Source organism: Rhinopithecus bieti, unplaced genomic scaffold (genome assembly GCF_001698545.2).
Source record: "Rhinopithecus bieti isolate Rb0 unplaced genomic scaffold, ASM169854v2 scaffold_19966, whole genome shotgun sequence".
In the NCBI taxonomy this organism is placed as follows: Eukaryota; Metazoa; Chordata; class Mammalia; order Primates; family Cercopithecidae; genus Rhinopithecus; species Rhinopithecus bieti.
The window spans coordinates 2,246,265-2,265,366 of NW_016809923.1; the positions used below are offsets into that span (position 1 = coordinate 2,246,265).

Sequence of the window (19,102 nt, forward strand, 5' to 3'; positions counted from 1 at the left end):
TGATAGATGGGTAAACTAGATGTGGTAAATACATACAATGGAATCATTTCAATCATAAAAAGGAATGAAGTACTGATTCCTTCTACAACATGGATGAACCTTGAGAATATTATGCTAAATAAAAGACATCAGACAAAAAAGATTATATGTTGAGTGATTCCGTTTATATAAAATACACAGAACAGGCAAATGTGTATATAGAAAAAGTAGATCAGTAGTCAAGAGCTGGGAAAGAGGGCAAGGGGGAGTGACTGCTGATGACTATGGGGTTTCTTTTATGGGTGATGAAAAAGTTCTGAGATTAGATAATGATAACGGTGACACAGCATTCTGAACATACTAAAACTATTGAATCATACATTTTAAAAAACTAAGCCCAAAAATACCTCAATCGCCAATTGTTTAGCATTTAGTTGTCTTGTTATCTTAGCTATCTGGAAGTTCTGAATAGGTTTAGACAGCAGTCAAATCTGATTTGAGGAGATTTTGCATGTCCTTCCAGGACTACTTTGCAAAGCCTTACTCTAGAAAGGTTACAAAGTAGTGGGGTCCTGTATTCGGACCCAGATATGGCTTTAAGCAACTTGGTTGCCTGTTCTAAGCCCTTGTCCTGTTATTTGTAAAATGAAGCCAAAAATATTAAACTCATTATGTATTTCGAGTATTAGACAATAATATACTCAACTTTGCCTTTAGTACATATTCAGGAAATGGTAGTTACTTCTATTCTTAGAGGGCTTGATCTTCATTTCTCAATTGTAAAAAATACTGGTGCTCATATTATTATTTTTAAATCTGTTGCTTACAGTTAAATCTCTATATGAATTCCAGATGAGAAATCAAAAAAGTAATAAGCTAATCAGCTGGTTGAAGTTATGTGCTAACCAATGGAAGGAATGACTATTACACTTTACCCCGGGTGTTTAGTCAAATGTATCTCTGAATTTATAATTTTTACTTGATTCTTTGCATCAATGTCAACAGTCTTCAACAATACATTTATTAGGACAAGTGTCCATAAAAACATTAGAGGCAAATTGATGCTTAATAAATCAAATAATTTTTTAAGATATTATTTGCATCACCTTTTTTTCTACTATGAGTTTTGCCCATTATTTCTGGGGAAAGAACGCAAACAAATTAGGAGGCCGAGGCGGGCGGATCACCAGGTCAGGAGATGGAGACCATCCTGGCTAACATGGTGAAACCCTGCCTCTACTAAAAGTACAAAAAAAAATTTAGCCGATCATGGTGGCGGGTGCCTGTAGTCCCAGCTACTCCGGAGGCTGAGGGAGGAGAATGACGTGAACTCAGGAGGTGGAGCTTGCAGTGAGCTGAGATCGTGCCCCTGCACTCCAGCCTGGGCAACAGAGCGAGACTCCGTCTCAAAAAAAAAAAAAAAAAAAAGAAAGAAAGAAAGAAAAAGAAAAGAATGCAAACAAAGGTGTAAAAGCCATGGTCTTCAGCCTCTAGAGTTTTGTTGGTAAGTGTTTATGGAGGAGAATGCTGGCAATCATGGACTAGACATATAAGAAACAAAGGGAGATTCTTTCTTCAGCCTTAGAAAGGACTTGTGGTTAGTCGACTGTGCTTTATGAAGAGAAAAGAATTTTTATTAAAACGGATGTGAAAAGTCAGCTTTTTCATCTTCTGACAACATGGCAACAAAGAAATGATTTACCTTTCAGTAAGAGCCAGGACTAGAACACAGATATGAAATACTTCTGGCCATAGAAATGTTTCTGACTGCAGAAATAAATTATTTTGGTCGTTTATTGCAAACTGGAAATGTAGAAATTTATTCTCCAGGTTTGAAGAATAAAATAGCCAAACAATGAATTGTAATAAATTAAATAAAGCTCAGCTTTAAAATAGGGTAATAGCCTAGATGGCTTTAAGAATTTTCCTCCCTTCTATGATTATATCATTTCAGTTTCATCAGAAAACTGGGCATATCTTGATGATACATCTGATAAAATACAAATTGGCAATACTGAGTAGGTTTCAGGCAGGGGCAAATCTTACTACAAGGTATAATGAACAAGAAAAGTCTTTATAACTTAGGTTTGCATTCTCTGCATTTTCTTAGTATACAGACTTCAAATTTTAAATTTTCTAATGGCTGAAGTTACTTCCTTTTACAGAAGACTTTAAAAAATTGCAATGTTTTAATTGGTTCACATTAAAGACTCTTAGAAGCTTGAAGAAAAAAAGTCTTTCCAGATGAGCAAGAGGTTGGATAAATGTAATGACATATGGTTTGTTTTTTATAGCTACAATATGCGAAAAATAGTAGCATAACACATGTATTCAATGATATATATGTATTTATACATATAAATATATATTCTGCTTGTAAATTATGAGATAAGATTCTTTTGTACAAATATGATTTTGTTTTCTTTCTCTTTCTTGTTCCCTTTAGGAATAAAAATAACAACTGAAACTTAGAACAATTTTAAACATCTCATTATACCAGAGATCTTGCAAAAGATAAAATCAACGAATGCAAAGCCATGATGCCACAAAGTCCCCTGCACAGACTTGTGAGCGGGCTGTCTGCAGGGTCTCGGAGCCTCAGGGCAGGAAGACTATCCGTTGATCTTATTACTAAATCTTCCCTCCACCCCAGCAGGCTTCCTCAGAATCCTTCCAGATGGATGGGTCATGAACTGATTTTTAAATATCTCTCAGGAAGGGTATTTCTCACATCCTCTGGCAAACTCAGAACTTCCCCTGAAAGTTTTTCTTTTATTACCCCTGGATCCCTGAGCCCATTAAGTCACCCATAGAGATGTGAAGGACATCTGATTATTATATTGTATATACTCAATTTTTAGCTTTTCAAATACTCTTGTTAAGTGGCTCTTGATCCTTTTATCTTCAAAGTTAAAACTAATCAACAAAATTTTTTCCTCAAATGCTATACATAATTTTTCTTTGATCTTTTGAAGGTTCACACCTATTTTCAGAAGACCCTTGTTATGGACCCTTGGATGGTATCTACATGCGCTGTGCTATTCCTAGGTTACAGCACAGGGTATTAAAATACTGTCCAAGAATCAAAAACAAACCTCAAGCATATCAGGAAAGCTTGACTGGTCGCTACTGCAGTTTTATCAAACAGAGCTGGGCAAATCCTAGGGATGGGTGTTGAATAACATTGAGAAGAAGGGAGCAGTGATTTTGATTCCATTACCTCTGAGTGGTATCTTCCTCTCTCTTCCTTCATTGTAGTTGTTTTTCCATTACTTTCGCCCTGTCCTATGCTACTGTTTTCCATCCAGGCTCTGTTGCCACCATGTGTCTGTGAAGTTCACTTATTTTACCTAGCTAATCCTCAGTTACTTAAAAGTCTAACTCTTTGACTTCCAAAGTGATAAATGACCACTTAGTGCTAATGCTCCATCTCCACAATCATTCTATTATGGCTTTAACTTTTTAATATGGGAAATTTCAAACATAAAGTAAGCAGAATCACACAATGAACCCTGTTTATCCATCAGTCAGCTTCAACAATTATCAGTATTTTGCCATGGTTGTGTCATCTGTACCTCCACCCACACCTCAGACTTCTTCTTTTTGTAACTATTCTTTTTTTTTTTTCCTTTTAGGTAAAATTTACATAAATTAAAAATCACGAATCTTAGCTGTACTATTTTGATAATCGGATAAACCTGGTAACACATACCCATAATATAGAATATTTCCATCTCCCAGAAAGTTCCCTCTTAAGCAATCCTCTCCCATCCTCTTCCAAGAAACAACCACAGTTCTGAGTTTTTTTAACTTCAGTTTTGCCTGTTCTTGAACTTCTATAAATGGATTCATACAGTATATAGTTGTTCATGTCCATCTTCTTTTATGCAGCATAATGTCTGCAAAATTCTTCCACATTGCTGCCTGAGTCAGCTGTTGCTTAACTTTTGTTGCTGTATGAATTCCGTATCACAATTTGTTTATTCTTTCTCTTGTTGATGGATAGTTCAGTTGTTTCCAGTTTTTAAGTATTGTAAATAAAGCTTATTTGAACACTTTTTTACAAGTCATTTTGTGGACATATGTTTTTATTTCTCTTGGATAAAATACCCAGGAGTGGATTGCTAGATCAAAGCATAATTGTACATTTAGCTGTAAAGTTTTACCTTTTTCCAAAGTAGTTGTACTGTCACTCCTTTTTAAATTACATTTTTTTGGTTTGTTTTGAATGGATAATTCAATCAAATGGTCAAACAATCCAAACCACATAGTAGGTATATATAAAGAAGTATTCTTTGCATCCTGTCCCTGTCCACATGCACCTCACTTATCCACACTGCCCCCTACAGGTAAGCACTTTCATTAGCTTCTTGTTTATTCTAATTTTTTGACGCAATTATGAAAAATAAACATGTATTTCTGCCCCTCTACCTTCTAAAACAAAAGGTAGCCTACTACATACCCATTCTGTACTTTCCTGTTTTCAACTAACAGTATATCTTGGAGTCTTTCCATATTGGTAAATAGACAGCATCCTCATTTTTTTTCTAAACAGTGCTCTATTGCTGGCCCCTTGGATTAGTTCCCACCTGTTACTATTGTACTCAACCTTGTACCTACATCATTACATATCTACATAGCAATATGTATGGGATAAATGTTCAGAATAGTGCTTTAGCTTTACTGGGCCAAGAACTATAGGTATTTGTCACTTTGATAAGTATTACCAAACTGCCTTTCAAAGGAGTTAATATTCTGTACTCCAATCAGCAACGTCTGAGAGTTCTCCCTGACCATAGGCTTCCCACCACAGCTCACTGTGAACCTGGATCTTTACCATACTCAAATATTCCTAAGTATTCTGAGCAGCTACAGAAAATAAACATACAATAACCCCACAAGGCATGGTTTTGTGTAAATTATTAAGAATTTCAAGATGGTAAAAGCATTAAGGCAAGCATGAGGTCCTGCATGCAGCCTCATGCAACTGGACAGATTGCAAATCTGTGGAAATTGTCCTTAGGACTAAACATCATAAAGAAATCATATATGACACTAGTCATAGAAATACAGGGCTGCCACTTTCCTTGCCTCACATCTAAATCAATGAATAACTGTATTGATGGGAACAGGCCAAGTAGAGGCTCATGCTGGAACAGTCATCGAAGGAAGATCTGCAAATCCAAATTGCACTTGAGTTCTGTCTTAATCTCTGACAGTGCGGTGTCCATGAAGAAGCCTGATTGTCCCTCCTAGAGAGGAGAGCAGGGCACAGTGCAGTGGGGTTCTTATTGCTTATACATCTTCAGAATGCTTACCCTTATGGTGCTGGGAGCCCCAAGAAGGAATGTCAGTGGGCTGGAGATAAAGTCACAGGAAATTTTCTGAAACAACTAGGGATAGTCACTTCTAGAATAATGGAAGCAAGTAGAGTGGAGGGAAAGAAAAATGTTTGGTAGTTAAATATTGGAAGAGGATAGTTACTGCAAGGCCAGTGCTTTCTTGAAAGTTTTATATACATGATCTGCAGATCTTCTTTCTTAGGGCTGCTTCACAAACAAGTACAGTCTGAAAAGGAAAGAGGGAGACAGAGACAGAGAGACAGAAAGAAACATCTACTTAAATAGACAAATAGACAATGGGAAAAATAGAACTGAATCTGCCAAAACAATTAAAAATATAGCTAATAGTTGTGTGAAGATTTTAGCCAAACAGAAAGACAAGGTAATCATACATTAAATCAATCCACTCTTTCAAGCTATTACCGTATTTACAAGTGTTACTCTCTAGACCGACCTGGGGCGTGACACCTTTCTCTGTTCTTTCACCCCCTCTGCTGGTAGTGCCAAGAAGCCGGTCTCAGATCAAGACACCAGCAGTACCAATGAGGAGATAAAGTGAGACGGATATTTTATACAGCTGTGCTTCTCAAATTTTAATACGAACACAGATTTCCTTAGGATTTTGTTAAAATACAGATTCTGATGGGCGTGAGATTCTGCATGACTAGCAAGCTCCCAAATGATGCTGGTCCTTGGACCACACTTTGCAAAGCAAGGCTTTCTAGCATCAATAATCACCAGCACAAAAACCCCTCAATGAGGTCTTCCAGTCTGACTTGAAACTGATCTCTATGGCCTTTAAGTAGCTCTACATTCAAACGTTGGTCTCATGCACAAATTGAACAGTTAAGTTCATTTCGAATATTTCTCCAGTTGCCTCAGTGATTTACCTCCACGCAAGTCATCAGTTACATCATGCGGTTGGTTATATTAGAATATTGGAATCTAGTTAGGAAACATTGTGATGAGTTTGCAGTATGGAATAAAATTTTTTATTTTAGAAAAGACATTTGCCAACCCCTATCATTTTACAAATAAGGAAGCAGAGACACAAAGAGAATGTGTGACTTGACCAATGTCACACAGCTGGTCAATAACAGGAAAACTAAAATCGAATTATGCTGACACTACTTCTTATGCTGTCTGTCCAGATTGTTTATGATTTTTCTATTTCTCTACAGTGACCAGAACAATTTCTGCTAAATCTTACAGATCATTAAAGGCCTATGTGGTCGGTCACAAAACTCAGGAAACATGACAACATGCATCTCATCTCAACAGTTTTCCTCATCTCATTCTTTTGTAACTTAGTACCCCACTCTCTTATCAGTAAAATTAGATTTTAAATGTACATTAGAAGGGAAAAAATGCCAGATAATTTCCTATTAGCATCTGCTATCTTGGATGTTTAATCTTCATTTGGCTCCATCCTTTCTACCTGAATTCCATTTATTAAAATAGGACACATTGGGGTTTAATCAGTATCCTTAAATTTTCCATAAACACAACATAAATAAACTCCATGTAGTGAGGGAAAGGATTTTTAATACTTACGTGTTGAATGAATGATCATTATTTGGGTAGATGAATGACTGAAGTGATTGTTATATTCAGGTAAATTCATCATGGCTAGGTAGCAAACCAAAAGACTTACAAGAACCTCAAATGAGGCCATGCACAAAACAGGGCTGGCCATGGGCTATGTAATTTCAGGGTCTTTTGTCTTCAACATCAAAATTCACTTTAGAGAACTTAAGTGGTTTTCATGCGTGACTGAAAGTGGAAGGTGAATTTCCAAGCTGCTCTTCCCATTCCCAACCAAAAAAAAAAAAAGACACAAGAGTGTATAAAAAGTTTCCAGGTCTCTGAGGTTTCTCACCCAATGTAAGCGTTGAATGCAGATGAGCAAAGTGAGTGGGCGAGGGAAGTCATTTGTAACAAAAACTCATTATTTACAGATGAGAAATTTATATTGTCAGCGTAATATCTGTGAGGCTAAACAGAGCTGGAGAGTATATAAAAGCAGTGCGCCTTGGTGCAGAAGTGCAGAGCTTAGGACACAGAGCACATCAAAAGTTCCCAAAGAGGGCTTGCTCTCTCTTCACCTGCTCTGTTCTACAGCACGCTACCGGAAGGTAAGATGATTATAAAACTGTAAATCCTGTTTGGGGTACAGTTAAGTATTTTTAAGGGATCAAAGTATTATAAATAAATTAAAATGTTGTTCTTTCATCTTAGACTTTATTACTAATAGCAGACAGAGAGGAACGGAGATGAAAAGGTTATATCAAATGCATTTACGTGTACTTTAATATAGCGAAGTTGCAAAGCGAGTTGGAAAAATAATTCCATGCAAAAATATAAAATAGAAAGAAAACAAAGATTCAAATCAATGCACTTGTTATAATACTTAGCTGTTATGAGAATTGTATTTTAAAATAATTGGTAACATTTTGAAGAATAAATATTTTTCTTGGACTTGATAGATGTGTACACTACTTTGAACAGAAGGCGCCTTTTAAAGTGAGCAGAAATGTGTCCATTAGGGAGCCTATAACAGAAATTGCTTTTTACCAATTAAAATCTCTAGTTTTCCAAAAGAGCAAATTAAATATCATCTTTCAAATATTCAAATTTCAGACATCTATCAGAAAGTCAAAGTCCATGAAATCTACTCTTTGTAAATAAAACATAGCATACTTGGTGCGGAGAACAAGTATCTATTTGGGGGTTTTCTTTGGATGGATCTGAGTGAAGTCATAGATTAATAACTATTTACTATGTATTGAGGACAAATAGTAATAAAATCTAAAATAGCTACCCTCTGGAATAAAATTTTAATTTGTCTTTTTAGATTAAGCTCGTAAAGACAAAACACAAATTTACAAAGATCTTCAATGGAGTAAATGATTAAGTGGTGTATTTTTCCATACATGCTGAAGACCTATTACATAAAATGAGCTAACCAGTTTAAAAAAGGATTTATGTGGACTACAATGTCAACATATTTGGGGATAGAATATAATGTCTTCTTTTTTTAGGTCTAAGATTAATCTTTCTCTAAGACTTCCTACTTATTATTGTTACCATACTTTCCTTTAAATTTAAGTGGAAATTTGTAGTTCTTACAAAACTGTAGCCTCTCTTTAGACTACCTAAAGAGGGGGAAATTTGGAAATTATTTTCTTATTGTATAAGATTTTGATACTAAAATAACATAAATATTTACTTTCTCAGCAATTGTATTCAAACAATTAACTCTATTCTTATTTTTTCCCACAATTCGGTAGACTTTCACAAACAAATAAGTGAGATTTTTAAAGCCAGTTCTTTCTTCAGAGGAAGTCATTTATTGTTGGTAATATTATTAGATACAGAACGCTCACTTCTTTATGTTGTTTATGGTTGTTTTTCTTCCATCGGCTCCTGAAGTGGCAGGATACCTTCTGCTCTAAATCTGCCTCAATGGAACATAATAGGAGATACTGCAAAATGCTTAGGACTTTGGGTGGAATGAGTATTTTTTCAGTCTTGTGAAAGACTGAAAGCTTTTACAAGAAACTTTCCAACAGTGGTATAATTGTAAAAAGAAGTGCTTACTTAAATATTTAAATATTCCTGAAAGCATGGATATAACAATTGAGAGTTATAATCAGAAGTAATCAGAAGACACTACCTAAATATATGGCAAGGTTTCCAAAGTCTGCCAACTGGTGAAACTGAAGCATAGCAAAATGTCAAATGGTAATTTGATGTTGATGAATGAAGAAGGGTGAATATATCATTCCTATTATGTTCCTTTGTCTAATCGTCCATTCAGTCTACAAAAAAACTTAATATTTCAAAGAAAAAAGTTACTGCTGCAGGTATTACAGTGTCTATGTTTTATTGCCAGTGATAGCAAATACAGATAAGATATTAAGGAAAAGATTGATAGTTTAAAAATGATAATATTTGTGAAATCCTTATTCCAAACCAAATGTCATCTGCTAAAAATACTCATTCAAATTATTTGTGGATAAGCATAGTCAAACTTGGATTGAAATGCCCACTTCTCAAAGGAAACACCATTGGGTTTCAAAGTAGCAGAGATCCATAACAAATACTGGACTTGATGTCCCCATTCAGAAAATGGAAGAGCTTGCTCTGTGGGGACACTCTGTCCCACATTCACATTGGTCCCAGTCCCCATCCACACTGCATCATCATGTCCTTAACATACTATGGCTTCACAGGGCATCTGCTTGTGACACAAGGACAAGCAATTAGGTGTATCCTATAACCAAGTCTATGGTGTCATCAGCTGTGAATGACATGTTCTCATCTAAGTCCAATTAGAAAAAAACTTGGGGACTTTTATGACTTTAGAAGTAAGCTCTAATTTTCTTTTAGATAGTAATCTCTTAGTTTTTTAGTTGTGATTGTTCACGTTGCCAGAAGCATTAGTTCTTGTTGCAAATTGCTTGTCTTTAAAATGATTTTTTCCCTTTAATTTAGAACAGGTCAAAGCACCCTAAAATACCTCAAATCTGTTGGCCGCTTTATAATTACAAAGTCTAGACCAAGTTACACTATTTAAAATATAAATGAATAATACATCTGAACCGACAGCTGGTATGCCAAGTTGTAGCCTGAGGCTGCTTTAAGATGGTTGAAATGCAGTATAATGTAAATGCTTGGAAGTGAAGGACTATTAATTGAAAGCCAGACTGATGGTGAGGGGGGTGGCATGATGGATAAGGTGCCATTCAGGCTAACCATATGTAGCATATCATCTACAGTGGGTATTTTAAATGTTGATTGTGGACATTTTAATTTCCAGTCTGGAAATGAGCCTTCTAATTATTAAACAGAAGTGTCCCTACATTAATGAAAAAGCTTAATGGTGGAACACATCTTTTGTGTCCTTTTTTGCCTCCAAAAAATCTGGGGAAAAAACATAATCCACTATTTAAAACTAAGCTGAAAATATAATCAGAATAAAACTGATAACACTAGCTTTTTCTTTCTACTTACGATATTTATCTAGTCAAATCTAACTAATTTAGCCTAACATGTTTAAAAATGCTGGCCTGCCCCCCTTACCCTACCCCCATTCTGTGTTCTGACAGACAGCAGAAATGAAAAGCATTTACTTTGTGGCTGGATTGTTTGTAATGCTGGTACAAGGCAGCTGGCAACGTTCCCTTCAAGACACAGAGGAGAAATCCAGGTATTAAATCGGTAGTCTCGAACTAACGTATCAATATGGTTCGAATAAAGCCTGTGAAAACTATGATTAGTGAATAGGGTCTCAGTAATTCAGAGTAAATGTTCTGCACAATGATCAAATGTTTAAAGTATCCTTGTGATAAAAGCAGACTTTGTTGGAGTGTAGATCAGAGTATGTGTTTTTTTATAATCAAAGGAGAGAGAAATGTTGAAAAACATGTTACATGGGAAATTATAGCTCTTTGAAATCTACAGATGATTCTGTCAATTCATTACTCACACACTGCATAATAGATTATTTCAATTATTCACACCAACCCTTTTCTCTTTTTTCCTCCTTTAAAAAATAACATTATTTCTTCCTAAATGTAAAAGCCATACATGTTCATGATGGAAAGTATGAAAAGTATGCAAAAAATACTAAGTACTCAAAATTCCACTGTCCAAAGAAAGCTGTTCAAAGTAAACAAATTTGGTGTATTACTTCCCTGTGTTTTATGTAAACCATACATAAATATCTCTTGGCTCATTATATGGCTTTGTATCATGCTTGATATCTTAATGTAGTATTATTATACAATTTTATTATATTATTAAAAATATCTATTAAACATATGATATTTAATGATTGCATACTATTTCATCTCATAAATGTACAATATTTGTTTAGCTATTTATTTGGGAAGCTTAAGAGGTCTTTAAATTTCTTCCATGAATAATGTTGCAAACAACATTTTGTATACACACTTTCCTACATTTCTTACCATTTTTTGCACATAGGTTTATAGTTGTAAAAATACTGTATCAAAGGGTCTGAATGAGTTTAAACCTTTTATAATATCTTGCCAACTTGCTTTCCAGAAAGTTCATATACATGCACACTCTCATCAACAGTGTAGAAATACTCCTCATAATATCCTCCTCAGCATTCAATCTTTGCTAATTTCATAGGTAAAAATAGTATCTCATTTCTGAGTATTAATTACATTGACTATTTCCCCATGTATTTACCATGCCAACCAACTGTTGATTAGTGGCATATGGATTATTCATGATACAGTTTCAAATTAGTAAGTGTCCTTTTTCTTGCCTTTCTTTGAACTTTTAATTGTCTTCTTTCCACTATTAGCCACCATATAACTAGATAATTGTGCTGTTTTCATATTAATATATGCAAAACAAAACTGGGAACATAAATCTGCTGCCCAAAGAAATGATTTGGGATTCTTCACTCTTTTAAAATATTCAAGTCACTACTCTCTTCTGTGACTATTAGCATAATCATGGGTAGATTAATTAGTAGAAAAAGATTTGTTTAATCCTATTTCAGAAAAAAAGAGGTCAGTTGAGAAACATGTTACTAGAATTCAGAATAATAGTGTATGCAACTATACTAAAACGATGGGATCTCATGACAAGCTGAGGAAGATCTCTCTAAACTACCTATTGAAATACTCTAGATGTCTGCCTTACTGTTTTATATGGTCTTGTATTTTTGTAGTGAAGATGCTTCTCAAATGAGTCTACTCTTGAAGAGAGATTTATGTTGTACCAATCACTGTTCTTCACAGATCATTCTCAGCTTCCCAGGCAGACCCACTCGGTGATCCTGATCAGATGAATGAGGACAAGCGCCATTCACAGGGCACATTCACCAGTGACTACAGCAAGTATCTGGACTCTAGGCGTGCCCAAGATTTTGTGCAGTGGTTGATGAATACCAAGAGGAACAGGTAAGAGTCTAAACCTGGTTCAAACTTGCACATAAATGTATTAAATAGGTCTAAAATTTCTATTGACATTATAAAGTTCTTATGCTCGTCAAATAGTGCCCATAAGCTCTGATCATTTTGAAGATATTTAGGGTTGTGGATGCTCTCCTTTGTATTATACCTCCAAATGTCTTAACCCGCACCCCTCGAAACCACTCACCCAACCTCCAGTGTGACATAGACTTTAAATTATTTTCCCAATGGTAGTCCTAGCAATATTTACTTGCTTACTCACTTTCCCTTAAAGTGAAAATTTACTTTTGTGGACCTACGAGGTTACCAATCTAATTTCTACCAAAAGATAGAGCAAATGTAACATTCTTTTGTGGGGTTCAAACCCAACATTAAAATTATCCCCCAGCCAAGGGTAAGGAATGGAAACAGATGCATTCTTTTTCTTGTAGAATAAAATCCAAGACATGCATTTAAAATTACAGCCTAGCTGCACAGCATAGAGAGAGAAGGCAGCAAATAAGAACACAAGCCTATCGGAAGGCATACATTTTAATGTTGGATTTTCTTTGACGAGTGTTGGGTTTTTTGCTGCATCTAGGCTACTGGAGGAAATTATCCGCAAGGGTTTCACAGAGATGGTGGAATTTCACAATTTTTTTGGAGGGTGGCCCACAAGGGGAAGGGAGTTATGCATAGAAAGTAGCTGAAGAAATCAAAAAAATCAGGAAAAGGACATAGATTTGTCTGGATAGAATGGAGAAGAGAGAGAGTGAGAGTAAGATAGGGAGAGAGAGAGAGACAGAGAGAGAGAGGGAGAGAGAACAAGCAAGCAGGAGGAATAGGAGAAATAGAGTTGCTAACCTAAGGTTCTTAAAATAGAGGGTACAACCACAGGAAGATGGTTATCATGGTCAGAGCAGACACTGGGAGAGGTCCCTGTTAAGGACTACGTGAAAGGTGAGAAATCACAAATTTATAAAAATGCAAACAACTGCCCTCATTTTCTAGAATCGGAATGCCACAACTTGGTAAATTGATGTAAAGCAATCCTCACACTCAAGCAGTGTTGGCTACGTGTTTAAGATGAGGTAATATGGTGTAATATGTGCCAGGGAGACTGACAGCAGCTGACGGCTCACCTCCACGGTGCTCTGCACATACTTGATGTTGATATGGGGTCATCTTCTTTGCTTTCCTTGTTGCTACCAGGTCACACATTTTCTTTAATCCATTATCAAGTGGTCCTTTTGGTGACAATTCAAGATGGTCCTTTGCTTTCCCTCAAATCAATTAACTAACTCTGACCCCATACTTACTAATAATAAACAGCTGCCTTGCTTGCAAGTCACATAGCAGAGTGGATAGCCTGTATTCATTGAGGCTAACGTCAAAGGTAAGGCAGCTTTAATAACCAATGGCATGCACAAGCAGGGGACTGCAGATGGGTATGCTGGGAAGCGGGGGGGAGCTTTAGCCCACCGATTGTTAGTAGCCCTCTTCCACCAATTTCAATCCAGAACGTTAACGTAGCTTCATGACAAATCCCCTAGCGACTCTCATCCCCTAAGCCCCTTCTACATAGAATCCTGAACCCAAAGTTGCCACTGCTTATAGGTGAGAACCATATTGCCAAAGAGACAGATCTTCAATTTAACTTTCACATTTCTTTCAGGAATAACATTGCCAAACGTCACGATGAATTTGAGAGACATGCTGAAGGGACCTTTACCAGTGATGTAAGTTCTTATTTGGAAGGCCAAGCTGCCAAGGAATTCATTGCTTGGCTGGTGAAAGGCCGAGGAAGGCGAGAGTAAGTCTGTACATTCTTATTTGACATTTTTTGCCTTGATGCAGAAAATTTAAGACTACAGTTATCTATATATGGATCTGGATTACAGAAGCAATTAGTAGTCTTGCAAAGTAAGGAAATAATTCCTATTGATGAAAAACAGTATACAAAAGTTGAGTCCATTTTGTTTTTGGTACTAAGTATTAATAGAGCCAAACAAGTTACATTTTTATCCCCCTTACAGTTGCATTATAATTAGGTATTAAATCTTTGGCCAAACCAGGCCACCTCTGAGAGTAAATAGGGTGTTTTTAATAACCACACCAAGACAAGTTTAAACTAGGACTGTTCCAGGGGAGCTAGAGATAAGGAAAAAGAAGAAACGGTGCTGAAAACTTCCAATGTTTAAAGAAAACATGTAATATTTACAGCTTAACTTTAAATATTTACATATGTGATCAACATATATTTATATGTTAATAAATATTCAGATAAAAATTTGATGAAGACTGAAAGTGACCAAACATAAAATGTTGATAAAATGATATTCAAAGTACAAATAGATAAAAACATCCATACATTTAACTACATATCCAATTTTGTATGGGCCTGTCATATAGATATCTATTAAACAATCAAAGTTGAAAAACAACCAAGACCATTCATTACTTGCTTGGATCTTAACACAACCAAACAGACCCGTGAACCATCTCATTTTCTCCTGATTTTTTTGGAGAGATGAAATATGAGAGACAGAGAATATATGTTCAACTCTGATTTTTAAATTAGATTTAAAACAAGCTTACTGAAATTTAAAGAGATCTCAAGATGAAAGAGAACTAGCATAATGGTTGGTTTTTAAAACATTAATAATTAAACTTATAAAACCAATGGTAACATAGTTTCTTACTCTTGACGATATTTTGTAGTGTTTTAAAGGGATAGCAAAAATTCTGCAATTGAAAACCACTGAAAGAGAAAAATCTAATATAGATGAAGCTTTAACTTCTTAATACTGCATTTTGTAAGGCTGTTCCAGCAATCTCTGGTTTTATAGGATATGTTATATTTTGTTGAACTACAGACAAATTAATAATCTCAACAATAGTTCCTGTATTGTCAATATACTAAAATCTTCAAAACAACCTGGAAGATTGACAGGGGCATGAAATTATGCAGGCTTGGTATTAGATCCCAGCTCTACTACTTTCTCTTTCGGGCAGTCACCGGTCCACGTGGGTTTTTATCAGGTGTTTCATAATATGCCCTTTAAAAACAGAATCCTTTCCTGTTTCCTCAAGACACTTGTGCATGTTACCAGTGGTAGACAATCTATGATCATTTATTTGAAATGTCTAATCAAACGCTAATTTTAACCCTTATTTTCTTAGTTTCCCAGAAGATGTCGCCATTGTTGAAGAACTTGGCCGCAGACATGCTGATGGTTCTTTCTCTGATGAGATGAACACGGTTCTTGATAATCTTGCCACCAGGGACTTTATAAACTGGTTGATTCAGACCAAAATCACTGACAGGTGATAGCTTTTTAGTTAATTCTGAAAACCATCAAACTTTCACAAGTACTGATTGCCATACTGCTACAAGCTATTCCCCATGTAGGGGGAAAGTCTGTAATCTCTCGTTATATAAGAAATAATTATGCATGTTTAAGTCATATAAGAGTACATCGTTATGTTTGTTTTGTATCATTACAGTTTGTATACATTTATTCATTTATTCCAGAGACATTTACTGAGTGTCTATTAGAGTCAAGAAGCTAGAAACACAGATAGAAATGAAACATTGGAAATGTTACATCATTCACATATGGTCGCATTAAAAATTGCTATGCATTCTGAAATTTTAGCACAGTGGTGAAATGCAGCATATACAATATTACATGCTTAATAAGAAGAGTAGTGAGAACTGGACACCAAAAAATACTTATCTTGATGAATTTTGATTTTTTAGTAATTATTAATAATTGTTTGATAGCTTTGATGGGCAGATTTTAGGATAAATAATCTTTAAATGAAAATATTTTAAGAGTCCAAAGGATGGAGAGATTTACTGACAAAGGGATTAATAAACAACTTTTATCAAAATAAATCACTGAAATACTTTCTGGATAAGGTAACCATATCATCTTCTCATTGTAATTGTGTTAAATAATTTTCTTTTTTTAATCTCTAGGAAATAACTATATCACTATTCAAGATCATCTTCACAACATCACCTGCCAGTCACGTGGGATGTTTGAAACGTTAAGTCCTGTAAATTTAAGAGGTATATTCTGAGGCCATATTGCTTTACATGCCCATAAATAAATTTTCTTTTAGTGTTGTGTAGCCAAAAATTGTAAATGGAATAAAGTTTTGTGAAAATAGTGCTAAAATATCAGCTATAAAATATGAAAGTGCTAGATTCTGTTATTTTCTTCTTATTTTGGATGAAGTACCCCAACCTGTTTACATTTAGTGATAAAATTATTTTTCTATGATATAATTTATAAATGTAAATTATTCCAATCATGACATATCTGCATTATAATAATAGGAGAAGAGAAGAACTGGTAGCCACAGTGGTGAAACTGGAAAGATAACTTTCTTCTTGAAACCTTTGTCTTAAAAATAATCAGCTTTCAATGTATCAAAGATACAATTAAATAAAATTTTCAAGCTTCTTTATCATTGTCTGTTTTCTCTTTATGTCCCCCTTTTTCACGCCCCACTCCTTCCAAGCACCCCTGTTTTCTAAGCTGCAGTCCACAAGTCAAATCTGGTGCACAGGCGTGACTTCATGCTTCAAATGGCTGCACAGAACTTTTAACATTTTGAGCCAACATTGAAAAATCAGGATCTTTCATAGAAAACTATTGATTTGTAGCGTCTCCTGAAAAAGTAGGTCATCAGGCAATATTAGACCCAAAAGGCAAGTCTATCCTGTAGCTAAGTAGCAGCTGCCTCTTACTAAAGGATCAGGTGTTCCCGGGCTTCTGTAGGTCTCCAGCACCTGCCCATGCATGCTCCCACACCCCACCTACATAATGGAGACATCAAGGAACTTACCTCTGGCCCACTTTCCTTGCTTACTGCACCTGCAGGCATTTGAGTTTTCCCATCATGCCTTGTACCCTTTTCTCCCTGTCCTGCAATGGCCAATATCTTGGGACAGTCTGACAGTGATTGCCAAGTCTGAGACTTTTCTTTGCTGTATTTAGCAATTGCCAACTCTCTTTCTCTATCTCTATAGTGCTCCCACAGGGTGGACTTACTCACCAATAAGATTCTAACATTTACAAATTACTTCTATACTTTGATCAGCGGTAGTGAATTTGAACTAATACCTGTAATGATCACTCTTATTTGTTTACATAGTGATGAGCTTTTCCTGAAATGGATAGAAATCTTAAGACCAGAATTGTCTAATTAAGGCTACTGCTAGCTGTAGGATCCTGAGCAAGTCATATAAACTCTCTGGAACTAAGTTCCTCATGTGAAAATACAAAGTTAAAATTGTCCAATCACCATCATTTCTTAAAAAAGTCTTTGATTATAACTGATTTTTTGCCTTACAATGAGATTTCAGTAAAAATAGCATCCTGAAGTATTCATCCTAAAATGGTGGTCATGGAGCAGGTCAGGGCAGAAGTTACCACTGTATGTGTCAAAATTATGTCTGTCAGCTTCTCCAGAATCCAAAACATTGTATCTTCCTCCAAAACACCTCAATGAGGGAGGCTCACAGGCTACAAAAGCATATTCACACATAGGGTTTTTGTTTGTTCATTTTCTTATTTTTTAGGTAGAAGATGGCTACGTTGATTGTTAAAGTATTCAATTGGTAAGATCAAAGTATAGTATTTTTCACAGTTCTCAATGAAGGAGCTCAAGGCAACTTTCAGATATTCACTATGTTTTATTTTATGCAAAGTGTTATATTTACCACCCCTATACCAATTATCCACAGGTGACCTAAAATGTCCCATTTATAACTAAAATTTGATTTGGAAACTGAATATATACCTCTGTGTGTGTGTATGCATGCATGCATGTGTGTATGTGTGTGTTTTCATGAAACCAAAGTCAAAATCTTGAGAACACCTCAGGATACACGCAGTGAGGCATCATCCTTCAGAAACGGATGCACTCATACAAAGGAGAGGAGGTAGTCCACAAAGAAAACTGGCACGTAGTGGAGGTAAATGGAAGGGAGAGCATAAGACAGTGAGTGTGAGTCAAGCCCAAAAGAGTGCCAAGGGTCAAAAATAGAAAAGATAAGTCTGTCCTGAAGTTCAAGAGTCAAACAAAGGGATGTCATTGAAAAAGGAAGCTAAGGAAGTGAGTGAGGAGTCATTCAAGTGTAGAAATTAAATGAAATATATCAGTTAGGTGTTATGTTTGACTGTATGTAATATAAATCCAACCACAGAGACTAAACTGATAAAAAGGTTATATGTTTCGCAAAATCAGAAGCCCAGAGGCAAGAAGATCAAAGGTAAACATGTCAGGGTAGCTTGTGGTCTTTTTCTTTCTGCTCTGCTATCTCTAACAAATGGCTTTCCTCCCATGGTAACTCCAGATTGAAATGTGGCTGCTCCATCTTCAGCTCTTATCTACTTTCCAGGGAAGACACAAAAGGAAAAGGAGAAGGAGAAGAAGGAGAAAGAGGAAGAAGATAAAGACAAAAACGAGAAGAAAGGTAGGCAAGGAGAATTGATAATCAGGATGGTGATGTACCAATTTAGAGAAAGCAAAACATTCCCAAAAAATACCCAACAGATTTTCAATTATGTCTTGTTGGCCAAAAATGTGTCCCATGACCCATCCTGGCTACAAGGGAGGCTGGGAAATGTCTCTCAGCTGGATATATTGGATCCCATAGAAAATTCAGGATTCTACTGTAAGAACAAGGGAAAGAATAAATATTATGCAGACAATTAAAATTAAAGGGTATATTTCCACAGCCAGAGTTGAAATACCCAGGGCTCACTTTACTGTCATGTTTGTAGTGTGGGGATGTGTTGGCCTGATTTAAGTTCAAGCAGGTTTCCA

The 19,102-nt window shown here is 35.7% G+C and overlaps 1 protein-coding gene across 1 annotated transcript; it reads left to right on the top strand.

Moving 5' to 3' along the window:
- Nucleotides 1–7,209: 7,209 nt before the first annotated feature.
- On the top strand, nt 7,210–16,735 carry GCG (glucagon). Its single transcript, XM_017890965.1, has 6 exons — nt 7,210–7,456; nt 10,433–10,533; nt 12,104–12,265; nt 13,932–14,069; nt 15,440–15,583; nt 16,242–16,735. The coding sequence occupies exons 1-6, from the start codon at nt 7,217–7,219 to the stop codon at nt 16,246–16,248; spliced, it is 792 nt and encodes a 263-aa protein (XP_017746454.1). The 5' UTR covers nt 7,210–7,216; the 3' UTR covers nt 16,249–16,735.
- The last annotated feature ends 2,367 nt before the right edge of the window (nt 16,736–19,102 follow it).

Coding starts and splice junctions, on each gene's coding strand:
- GCG (XM_017890965.1), top strand. CDS start 7,217: ATGCAGATGAGCAAAGTGAGTGGGCGAGGGAAGTCATTTGTAACAAAA. Junction 7,457..10,432: donor CTACAGCACGCTACCGGAAG/GTAAGATGATTA, acceptor GTGTTCTGACAG/ACAGCAGAAATGAAAAGCAT. Junction 12,266..13,931: donor ATGAATACCAAGAGGAACAG/GTAAGAGTCTAA, acceptor CATTTCTTTCAG/GAATAACATTGCCAAACGTC.